At 39.9% G+C, this 12823-nt stretch overlaps 1 protein-coding gene across 7 annotated transcripts in view; it reads right to left on the bottom strand.

Annotated features, from left to right (window-relative positions):
* The window catches only part of CARM1 (coactivator associated arginine methyltransferase 1), a 123401-nt gene that overhangs the window by 51447 nt on the left and 59131 nt on the right, over positions 1 to 12823 (bottom strand). For all 7 annotated transcript variants that reach the window (XR_014025274.1, XR_014025275.1, XR_014025276.1 and 4 more), the window contains exons 7-12: positions 10428 to 10518; positions 9971 to 10052; positions 8354 to 8439; positions 6362 to 6451; positions 5428 to 5565; positions 4701 to 4790 (exon numbers count right to left, since the gene is read on the bottom strand). Coding sequence is in view for 4 of the 7 variants with exons in the window: in XM_081318779.1 (XP_081174905.1) it covers positions 4701 to 4790; positions 5428 to 5565; positions 6362 to 6451; positions 8354 to 8439; positions 9971 to 10052; positions 10428 to 10518 (577 nt within the window). In the remaining 3 variants the exon portion in view is untranslated. The remainder of the gene's footprint in view (positions 1 to 4700; positions 4791 to 5427; positions 5566 to 6361; positions 6452 to 8353; positions 8440 to 9970; positions 10053 to 10427; positions 10519 to 12823) is intronic.

Genomic DNA, 12823 nt, shown 5'->3' with positions numbered 1-12823 from the left:
CTTATGGAAGGGGTTTCCCTTGACAGAGGCAGAATGGGTAATGGCAACAAATGTCCATGACCCTAAGACTCATCCAGAGGTTTCATGTTAGCTACCCAGACCAACCCCGATAGATTAATTAGTGCAAAGAAGAGAAGAGAAGAGAAGAGAAGAGAAGAGAAGAGAAGAGAAGAGAAGAGAAGAGAAGAGAAGAGAAGCTAGAATGGACATTGGAGGTCTTCTAGTTCAGCCTCCCACTCAAGCGAGAACCGATACCATCTCAGACAAGTGGCTGTCTAGTCTCTTAAAAACCTCCAGTGATGGAACACCCACGATTTTTGAAGGCAAGCTGTTCCACTGGTTAATTCTCCCCACTGTTAGGAACTTTCTCCTTAATTCTAGGTAGCTTCTCTCTTTGATCAGTTTCCAACCATTGTTTCTTGTCCTGCCCTCTGGTGCTTTGGAAAACAATTTGAACCACTCTTCTTTGTGGCAGCCTCTCAAATACTGGAATACTGCTATGTCACCCCTATTTCTTCATTTCTTTAACTAGCCAAACCCAAATCCCACAGCCATTCTTCATATGTTCTAGTCTCCAGGCTTTGGATCATCTTAGTTGCTCTTCTCTGAACTTTTTCCAAGGTCTCAATATCTTTTTTGAAGTATGGTGACCAAAATTGTTGCGGTATTCCAGGTGTGGTCTCACTAGGGTTTTTATAAAGCAGTACTAATACTTCACATGATCTTGATTTAATGCCTCTGTTTATGCAACCCAGGATTGTATTAGCTTTTTTGGCTGCTGCTGCACATTGCTGGCTCATAGTCAAGTGATCACCTACTAGGACTCTCACAGTTACTGCTTTTGAGCCAGGTCTTACCTAATCTGTACTTATATCTTTGATTTTTCCTGCCTAAATGTAAAACTTTGCTTTTCTTTACATTAAAACTCATTTTATTGGATAGGGCCTATTTTTCCAGTTTGTCAAGCTTGTCTTCTGGGGTGTTGGCTATTCCTGCCTGTTTAAGTGTCATCTGCAAATCTGATGAGTTAGAGATCATGTTGTAATAATACACGTGTTGTTTCCCTGTAGAATTAATCATCTTTCTGGAGGTTTGGCATGTCATGGTTGACTCGCTTCATAGCCCCACGCAAAACCAGACAACAGTAATGGGAGGAAGGAGGAAAGGCACTGGAATGTAAGGGAGATCTGGGAGGGAAATTTGGAATGCAAGTGTGTCGACTGGAAATCTTGCAGACCCAAGATCACTGGCTGGGAACATCCGAGATGTCATGGTTCTGACAGATGAAATTCTTTAAAAGAACTTCGAGGCATTGTTTACCTTAAAGAATCTTTTATTTGAGAAGCATAGTATCGGTACTACATATCTGAAGCCAAAAACTGAATTCCCCTCCCCTAGGCACAAAGTACCAAAGCACAGTTCCCTCCTCCAATTAACATAAATCACATTCCCCTATTAGCTTGAAGCGCGGCCTTTCTTCCCAGCTCTCCAGCCCACCAAATCTTTATCGGCTTTGGGCACAATAACCTTGATTCCCACGGCTGAATCATTATTGTTATGACTAACTGGACACTCATCCACATTCCTCCTCCCAGCATCATTTAACTCTAAAAGCGAAAAAGAAAAGATGGCTACATTTCCATCTGTTATCAAAGCAAGAAAATCAATGTTAGCAGTGATTGACATCCGACCTCCCTTAAAAAAAGGACAAATCCTGTAATGTAAACAAAAGCACATTTTAGGGGTTGTCTCTTGGTTGACTCTGCTTCAGGTGGGGGTGACTTCTTATAGTGGGAGAGCTGAACGTCCACTCTTACTGCTGCCTGGTGCCATTCTTGCAGCTGATCAGGTACTGCTCGATAGATGCAAGCCTGGGAGAGGTGGTCGTCTAGTCCCTCCTTGAAGGTGGCCTCCTTGCTTGGGCCACCTCTCTATCCGACCAGCTATCTTACAAAACTCTCGTACATATTCCAGTGCAGGCCTGCCGGCTTGCTTTATCTTGTGGACTCGTTTGGGTCGTATGGGTCCTCGAACCTTGCTCTCAGTCCTAGGAGGAAGAGATGGGGGTCCTCCAATTTGGGTGCTTGCTCGTTATATAAGTTGTTCAGCTACTTGGATGCTTCCCCTTCCAAGTTGGACACAACCATGTCGACCATAGTGGCTCGGTTCGGATAGAAATAGGCACAGCCGTTCAAATGAGAGCGCACCTGGTTGAGGAAAAAGATCAGCTTCTCTGGATCCCCATTGAAGGTTGCTCTAAGAGGTGGCACCATCAATGGTTGCTGCCCCCCACTGTGGATGTTGCACCCCTAACTGTTGCTGCCCCCCCGGCAATTGCCTCATGCCCAGTTGCTGCAACCCTCCCAATGGTTCTGCACGCTTGGGGGCTGTTACCACCTGCATGGCTGTTGCTGCATTGCCGGTGGCTGGGCATACCCAATTGATGTATGGCTCCCACTGGTCTCAGCGGCGGCTCTAGTGGCACCCCCAGTTGCCGTAGGCCTCCAAGTGGTTGCTGCATGGGTAGGGGCTGCTGCCATCCCCACTGCTGCTGGCTTGCGAGGGGTTGTGCCATCCTCATTTGCTGTAGCTTGCCCCCTGCAGTCCTGGAGGGGGTTGTTGCTGGATCGCCTTCGGTTGCAGGCCCCCCAGTGGTTGCTGCATGTTCAGGGGCGGCGTCCAGCCCCATGGCTGCTGTTGTACTCCCAGCGGTTGCTGACCACCTGGCGGCTTCATCACCCCCGGTTGTGGCAAGACCATCTTCTGCTGCACATTCGGGGACTACGGCCACCCCCAGCTCGGCTGTTGCATCGCCAGAGGCTGCTGGCCCCCCACATGTGGGGGCTGCAGCATCGCCCATTGCTGTAGGGGTCACGGGCTGGGTGGCTGGTAAAAGCGTCGATCTGGAGTTTGGCTGCCCCGGTGATGGCTCGGGCTCTTATCTCATTGGCGGTGATCTGGGTTTTTGGAGGGGTGACAACTGGAGCTATCCTTCCCCACAGGGTTGGAGGCCCCGGTAGGTGGCTTTGATGACGGGGAGGCTGCCTGGTCTGCACAGGTGGGACTGGGGGTTCTCCTTGTCAGGAGTTGGTGGCTGCCTCACCGATCATCGTGATCACTCACGTATGGGGAACGGGAAGATTGCTTTCCACTTCTCATCTCTAGCTCCTCAAATCTTTCCACCAACTTCTCCACTCACTGACTACGGGCTGCAGTCAGGTACTTCCACTCACCCGAGTCCTCAGCGATAGTTGATTTTGTGACTCTCCACCAATCTGGGGAACACAACGTGTGGGAATCCTCTCTCTGCAGTTCAACCTTGTCCTCCTTTGAAGCACTTGATGCTGATAAGGCCGTCTCAAGGTGTCTGGTGTCTTTGCCGGGTAAGGTCCACTCCAATGACCAGATCAGCTGTCCTCGCGGCTTGGGCTTTGCCCCCAACTGAGAGGCCTGGAAAAGTTACTTCTCCACTGGCATGCTACCCTGCACTCCCACCCCCCGGGCAGCAACCGCAGCCGAGGTGCTGGTGTCAGGCACTCTTTCTTTCTCCATGCTGAAATCTTCCCTGAATCTTTGTCGGTTTATCCCTCAACTCTAGGGATAATGACTGGGGCTCGGGACCCCAAGATAGTTAGGTAAAAGTTGCAGTTTTGGGCTTAATGTCATGGTTCCGACAGATGAAACTCTTCAAAAGAACTTTGAGGCATTGTTTACCTTAAAGAATCTTTTATTCGAGAAGCATAGTATCAGTACTACATAGTTGAAGCCAAAAACTGAATTCCCTTCCCCTAGGCACAAAGTACCAAAGCACAATTCCATCCTCTAATTAACAGTCTAATTAACAGTCACTGCCCCGAGTCCTTCGGGACAGGGGCGGTATATAAATCCAAATAACAAATAATAAATAAATAAATAAATCACATTCCCCAATTAGCTTGAAGCGTGGCCTTTCTTCCCAGCTCTCCAAATCTTTATCAGCTCTGGGCGCAATAACCTTGATTCCCACGGCTGAATTATTATTGTTATGACTAACTGGACACTCATCCACATCCCCCCTCCCAGTATCATCTAACTCTAAAAGTGAAAGAGAAAAGATGGCTACGTTTCCATCTGTTGTCAAAGCAAAAACATCTGATGTTAGCAGCGATTGACACGAGGTAGACAGACTGTTCCCAAAATAAAGTGAGTGCAAATAATTCTTGGAAAATGGACAATGGGAGGTCCAGGAGGGGAAAGGGAAAGTTTTCCTATGGTGTTTGCACGCAAAATAGTTAGAACTCGCTTTTCTATTGTACCCATATGGAATTTTCAGTAAACTTATACTCTTGGTAAAAAATGTCCCAGGAGTTTCTTTTGCTGTCTAACCCAGTGGGGTTAGATGTTGACAGTATGAATGTAAACTGAATTTTATTAATCCCTCATAGCATCTAAAACTGAATATACTCATACTTTGATCTTAAAGTCCAGTTCCCAGACGGTTTAATTGCTTCTATGCCTTTTGGGTAAGAACAATATAAAAGTTTTTTTTAATTGCAGACTTTAAATATATTTGTTGGATATATAGCTAAAATTTGTATTTTGGTTCTTTCTGCTTGATAATATATTAGTCTTCAGACACACCATTCTCAGATCACAAACCTACATTCTCGCACTCACAGACAAAAATGCAAAGATACATATAAAAATTCACAGTGTGATACCTGAAAAAGGGATTTTTCAGGTCAAGAAGGTTGCTGGATTTAGAGCCTGTTTGATCCACTTGAGCAACAATACTTATGTCATAACTCTGTCTGAAAAAGAAGAGTAAGAGATATGGTGAATAGTCATCTTGTTATCCTTTATGACAATTAGAAAAGACCAATTCAAGCTAATAGAGATCCTAAATTTATTGGAAGATAAGAGAAAGCAATTGTGAACTTAATATAAAAAGAAAATATAAGAGGTATAGAACCAATTTCAGTCACTGCTCTTCTAAAGTATTATAGAAAAGGTGAAACATTTTCTATTACACTATTTAATCTAGAAAGTGCAATAATTGTAAATAAATAACTAATTTTATGTAGGCCTATCTTATTTTATTTTACGAATGCACAAGTATAGCTTGCTGCTTTTCAAGAACTGTTCTCAAATGTACCATATCAAAAATAATCAGTAACATTAGAGATAATAAAGGCAAGTTGACAATGAAATACTAATTGGAAAATGTTTACTTTAAAAAATAGTTTTTATATTAAATTGTACTTTGTAACTGATTTTGGAATCTGTGAAGTAGCAATCAACTCACAACATCTAACAAATATATTTCAAATAATTTTTGCTATATTCAAGTTCACTACTGAATCCATTAGACCCTCGGCCATAGCAAACTTTGACAAGCTATTTTGAGGACACTTCCCCATCTTCTCAAGATGATTCCTCGCATCTTACCTCTTGTTGGCAATGAGGAGGCATGTCCCTGAGAGGGTGTCACCAGCCTTAGCAAAAAGTGGAGACTGAAAAAGGCACCGAACCTGGTACCAATGGGTAAGAGGTTCTGTGGGAGCAGTTGAAAGCCAAACAGTCATTCTAATAGAAGGAGAGAGACAAAAAACAGTAGAAACTTCATGAATCCATAGTCTACCTTTGAAATATTTACTGTAGTTTTAAAAATAGATTCAGCTGTGCAATTGATTTGTGCAAGCCAATATAACATACGTTAGAAATTCATATGGAACTTATTAGGTGCATAGATTCAGGGTCAAATATTTTTATTTCTTATTTTTATTTTAATTGCATTTATATCCCGCCCTTCTCCGAAGACTCAGGGCGGCTTACAAGCTTAGCAGTAGCCTTCATTCTATGTATATGCCTGCTTATTAGGGCTTTCACACACACCCCCAAGCGGCATTATTACAAAGTCAGCTTAATTGCCCCCAACAATCTGGGTCCTCATTTTACCTACCTCGGAAGGATGGAAGGCTGAGTCAACCTTGAGCCTGGTGGGATGCAAACCTGCAATAATTGCAGGCAGCTGGTGTTACTTAAGGAGGCATTAGCCCACTGCTCCACCAAGGCTCCAAGGCACCAATAACCTGACTTTAGAATTAACTACCCTTTTTAATCAGTCTTGAGATAAATGTTAGATTAGGAAACTCTTCATTTCCAAACAAGAACAATTTCTGTTTAAGAAAGAAAATGTAGAAGTACATTTTCTTTCAGAATTATTTTTCACATATTCAGCCACAGGAAACAAATCAAAACATAACTACCATTTATAGTTGTTACTGTAATCTGGCATGTTCAAGTTAATGTTGCACTACATTGTAATAACAATTAAAGTTAACAGCTGGTGGTAGGAAAGCACATCTTTGTCCTCACTTACACTGAACCAATGAAAGCTACATCAAACCAGAAAGCCAACCCATGGACTAATCCTGAATGTAGCATGTGGAATTTGAATGGAATTTCTATCCTGGAAAATAAAAGTCACAGTCAGTCAATGAAGCTAACTTCTTGTAGACACATTGCTCTATATACATGGACAATATAGAGTGCACATTACATACTATGAATATAAAATAGCCCCTTTCACACAGTATATAAGGCACAATTACTCAAGTCAAACATTATAGTCTAGAGCAGGGCAACCTTGGCTCTTTTATCACTTGTGGACTTCAACTCTCAGAATTCCTGAGTCAGCATGGCTGGTTCAGGAATTCTGAGTATTGAAGTCCATAAGTCATAAAAGAGCCAAGGATGCCTACCCCTGGTCTAAAGCAATGCTGAGAATTGTATTTAGAACTTTCCCAACACAGACGAATTCTCATTGCACACTTCAGAGACTCAGAATTGCTTATGTACTGACATTTTGACAAAGAGGGTCACGATTTTCCTTTAAGTATTATTTGATTAAGGCAGAGAATATATTGGAAGAAGAGATAATCAAGCAAAGTTATAATGTGGATTTTGGAATACAGAAATTAACTGTTAGTGATTACTTTGTAAATATAAACCCAGACAATACACTGTTTACCAAATATCAAGATGTTTATATTAAAAAATCAATATATATATATATATATATATATATATATATATATATATATATATATATATATATATATATATATATATATATATATATATATATATATATATATATATATATAATTTAGATGTTAAATGTTTACCTATACTGATAGCTCAGAATTATCAACTGGGTTTCAATTTGACCTCAAAAGTAATCTACCTAGACTGAGAACAAGAATTAGCTAAATGATACGGGTCTTCTTTAGGGGATTTGACTACTTTTTAAAGACATTGTAAGAAATGACAAAAATCAGCAGACAAGCATTGAAAAGTGAACCCACCAGCACTTAATTCACAGCAGCAATTCTAACAATAACCCTAAAACTTATTTCCCCAAGATACTGAGCAAATAAGTTATCAACGCTGCTAAAAGAAGATGTTCTTGCTTTGACAACATGTGGAGAGGCAGCTTTGCTTCTTTAAAACTTGTGTGTTACTTTTAAAGTTGGAATTAGTTGATGCTGGGGGGGGAGTAGGAAGAATGTCTCTCAAGGCTGTTTTGAAATAAGAGAAGATAAGAATTTGGCGGGTTGTTTAACAAGAGGGAAAGCTTACAATTTAAAATAATTGGAGAATGTGATTTATGATGGTTAATCAGAGGGAGGAATTGTGCTTTGATACTGTGTGCTTAGGGGAGGGGAGTCCAGATTTTGGCTTGACCATGTACATGCCGAAGCTATGATCTTTTGATTAAAGACTCCTTAAGGTAAACAATGCCTCGAGGTTCTTTGAAGAATTGCATCTGTTGGAACCATGACATAAGTATTTACTTCCCACAAGTAAAGTACGCCTGATATAAACACTATAAGAGCTTTGTTCTTTCACCAGGGCAAAATGCACACCCCCAATGTAAGCAAAGAGGCTAACCAGAAGCAAGGTCTATCTTGAGTCAGTTCTGGATCACCATGGAAAATATTTCAGGGAAAAGTTCTATCAACTCCAAAGTAATGAATGAACATTCCCAAAAGAGGAGGTTTGGACTACTCTTCATGCCAGTTTTCCAAACTATAAGCCCATGATGGCTCATTTGTATAGATTCCGAATGGGAAGTGCATGGCAGAAGGAGAGTTATATTGTCAAGTGAGGTCAAAAGATAGCTGCAACAGTTTGCCAATGTGCTATAGGAAATAATTGACCATAATTATGATGGTTGATATTTTGTTATCTAAGTGCAAACAAGTCTTACTAATATAAACCAAATATAACATTTCTAAAGGAAATATAAGTTCTCCAACTTGGAATCACAGTGGGATCAGAGTCTTGAATTTTTTGGAGAAAAGATTACCTGTGCAAATCTGCTTCTTTGGCATCTAAGAAGTTTACGGTGTATTTAACAGATTTGGCCATTAGAATCCTAATATCAAAGGTATCCTAGGAACAAAAAAAAAAGTTAATGACCAGTTCTGTTTGGGGCAGGGTGACCAAAACCTTGGCTCCCAACTAATGGAAGGATGGTAGTATATTTTCTTATGGACTGGAAAATGTCTGGAAAAAAATCTTTCAGTTTTGATTTTTCCTCCAGCTCATCTGCAGTTCACCAAATGGAGAAAGCTAGATTATATTAGAGTTGTGAACTTTCCACAAAAACTGAAAGCAGTCTGTCAGTACACACATACAGTACATGTCTGCAACTCCTTAAACCTGGTAGCTGCACAAACCTGGGAATAAATATAGCTATTTCAGATCTAAAGTATCACACAGTTCTATTATGCTACACTTTCCTTCTCAGTTTTCAGGCGCACTGAGGCAAAAGCAGAGGCAGACAGTGGGCAATGGAAACTACCTTGTGATCTAAGCGCTCCTCTAGTTCTAACTCTCTCTAGCTAGCCAACGTTTTGGTCACAATTAATTCCAAAAATCTTTAAAAGGAGGAAAACCAGCCATCCATGAATTAACACAAGCACCATGTTTGCATTCAGAATTCTTATTTTAAGTAGGCTTCTTTTCAAGAAAAGAAACAAGGATGTGCTAACAGTGTGTCATAGCTGCCATTCTGCTGCTGCTTCACTTTGCATGTTGCCAACCTGACATAGCAACAGTGAGAGGAATTGGAATGTGATTTGGAATCGGGTGATTTGGGAGGGATTGAGTTTGAAGGAGAGCCAGCCCTGATGTGAGGAGCACCAATCAAGCACAAGGTCAATGAAAGGAATGCGGATAGGAAATGCTCAAACATAGGGTCCACTTCCAAAACAACCTGAAAACTCTCAATTGGACAGTGACTGAGGGGTTGGCCAGGGCAAAAGAAAGTTAATACAGTGTTTTTGCGCCTAGCCGACAGATTAAGTTTGCTTTATTCTGTAACTGCTTTATTGTCAGTAAAATACAATCTTGGAAAAATAAATAAACCAGTAGTCTTTCTTTGCTAATTAGTTTAAGTGGGATGAATGACACAGTGAATCTGTAAACACTGAACCAAAGGGCATGGAGTTCTTAACAGAAAAAAGTTCTCTCTCACACTGTCTGCTTCTTTGTAAAATCTTAAGGGGGAGGAGTTGTATCAAGTTTCTGTATGAGTCAGACTAAGTTCTTCTCAAAGAACTTCCAAGATTCTATGAATGGGTTCAAAATCATAAAGCAGTACTTGAGATGAAGTCTTGTCTGAAGAATTCCCAGCCAACTTTTGCTTAGTGACAAAAGCACAAATACTAATGAATTTAGTTATTCTGTGTGAGGGAAAGGTGCTATTTATTGAACATGGGCCAAGAATTACTGTCTGGTAATCGAACAACTATTTCTAGGATTAGAACCACCATGGGTAATATTCATGCAAACATGGTCTTGAAGACATGTCAGCACAATTATCTGTGCGTAGCAGTATGGCTTCCATTCATGCCATCACAGGTTAATTATTTCAACTACTGCCAAACCTCCAAAGCATTATAAGAATAATCCAACTTACCACAACAGGCTGTCTGAAATATTCATCTACTGCTGCACCCCGGAGTGCTGACAAATCTACTCCATGAAAAGATGGCTGATACCTACAATATAAGATACCACCAACTGGTAAGATGAAAAATATAAAATAAAATATAAAATATTAAAGAAAAGAAATCCAAGAGGAAACTGATGCAAGATTTGAAAAGAAACACGTCTCACACATTCATCTGAAAGAATCCATTCTGGAAAGATAGCTATGGCACTGCAGAACACCCAGAAGAACCTGCCAGCTACTTAACTAGAGTAGGCAGAACAGGCAGCACTAAGTTCAAATGAAACCAGAGATTCTTCATGTAGTTCAACACTACAGCAACAAATTCCTCTTCATACATATCAAATCTTATACATTTGGGGAGACAGTTCCTGTTTTCTGTGGGATAAACTACAGTGGCAGAATCAGAGGAGAAAAGACGCACCAAAAGTTAGCTTTTGTGAACTGTTCCATGTATAGCTGTTCATCTGTAAATGGGGCTAGATGGACATCACCAATAGTTGGAAACATATTTCCTGAAATGGAGCAGAAAACAACACATATTTATAGTTTTATACATTTATTTTGAATAGAAACTTTTTATCTTATTTTTCAATTTCAATAAAATCCCCAAAGTTTAATCAAATATGTTTTAAAAACCAAACAAAAGAGGTGGCCAATTTTCAAGACTGGTAAGGTATTAAAACAAAATAAAAGTAAGTTAACTAATTAAATCAAAATTCTGCCCCATCTCATTTTTGTTTTGGCTGGCTGACAAATTCCGAAGAACTCAAAAATTTGCATATGATTTGTATCCTTGAATTCACCTAATAAAACTACCTCACACTATTAATGGTGCAAAATTACAAGCATGGAAAAACATTCAAGTTAAAGCCATTTCAACATTAAATGGGCTTTTCTACTTACTGAAAATGTTCAAAACTTACCAAGAGAATTTTATCCTTGAAATAATGTTTTTGGTAAAGTCTGAATAGCCTATTTGAAGAGGTTTGAAACCTCTGGTATATCTTTGCTTTGAACCCCAAATTCTCTTTGCATTCTGACCAAAGCACTTGAAAGACAGCCATAGGAACAGCCTCACAGAAGGGGACTGAAGTTTATTCAAACGTGTGCTTCAAAACTGATCCTGAAGCCATGGCTATTTCAAATGGGAATGGTCATTTTTCATGATGGATTGATGTTTCTTCCCATTACTCCATCGTTCTTCCTTTTCAAAAAGTATATATATAGAATAAGATATAATTAGATGTACATAAATAAAAGTACCACACAGAGGGAATGGTCATTACTCATAGTTTGCTATGAGGTGATTTCTCCTGGAAACAGAAACAAATACCAATTTGCAGCAAAAACATTGTAAATCATAGTCACATGATCATGGGGTGCTACAACCATAAATGTAGGCTAGTTGCCAATCACCCAAAATGCAGTTATGTGACTATGGGGTGGGAGGGTCACTGGAACTTCAAATCTGGGTTGTAAGACCCATTTTTGGGATTTGCTGTAACTCTGAATAGTCACTAAGTGACCGGTTGTATGTCAAGGACTACCTGTACTTGGCTACAATCCAATCAATGACCAAGCAATATCAATTATACTTTGCAGACAACCCTTTAATATGACATTCAAATAACTATGCTCCAAGCACTTTTTCAAAAAAAGAGAATGAGTTTTATGATAAATTTAAAATACACAGAACATGCAAGCAAGATGTACTACTTTGTGACTGGAATGCCAAATTTGGAAACATTAATAAGGAAAATGTATTTGGAATATAAGACTTAGGAAAACAAAATAAAGCAGAACAACTTATCAATTTCTGCTGCTCCAATGATTTCATCATAGTAAAGTCTGTCTTCAAACAAACAATAGGTAAGTATATAAACCAAGGGCATTTGCAGACACTTTGGTTTCAATTTTGGGAAAACCTATGGAATAATAGAGGTATTAATGGAAGAGTTCAAGGAATTTTGTACATTAGCTGGATTTAAAATTAACAAACCTGTCCTCTGAAGATGTTAACAAAATATGAAGATGGAAAATCAAAAAGAAGTGATAGCAAAAACTCATTTTCAGATTGAGAAAAAAGTAAAATATTCTAGATTTTTTTCCCCCATTCAATCATGTCTGATTCTCAGAGACTACCAGGACAAAACACTGCAATTTTTTCTTGGCAAGATTTTCAGAAGCCGTCTGCCATTGCCTTCTTCCTAGGGCTGAAAAAAACTGGCCAGTTCAAGGGCAATCAACTAGGTTTGTGCCTAAGATGGGACTAGAACTCGCAGTCTCTTGCTTTTTAGCCTGATACCTTAACTACTACACTGAACTAGCTCTCTAAGTGAAAACCTTTAGAACTTCAGACTAATGCTCTCCCAATCAGCTATTTTGGCTTGTCCTAGCTGTAAACTCTGTTCTAAGAGCTATTCTGCCATACCTGTGAACAAATTAAACTCACTATTCAATAGCACACCAGATATGATTCACCATTTAAAAAAAGAGTCAATACAGGCAGTCCTTTTACTTACAGCTGGTCATTTAACAACTTGTTCCGTGATGGTGGCCTCAGGCAATATCACACCATCCTAACCCATCACACAGTCACATGGCCAAGTTCAGGCATTTGGCAAATGGCTCACATTTACAACTGGCTGCAGCAACCCTTGGTCAGGTGAGTGCAATCTGCTACTTTTTTTGTCAGTTTCTGGCAAAAGATGGTCATTTGGGAAGAATGGATTCAGACTTATGATTGCATGATTCGTTTAATGATTTGCTTAATGACCATAAAAACAATTGTAAAATTGGGTCCAAGTGGATACCTGA

This window comes from Vipera berus, assembly GCF_964194415.1.
Source record: "Vipera berus genome assembly, chromosome: 2".
NCBI lineage: Eukaryota > Metazoa > Chordata > Lepidosauria > Squamata > Viperidae > Vipera > Vipera berus.
This window is presented reverse-complemented; position numbering and strand designations above follow the sequence as displayed.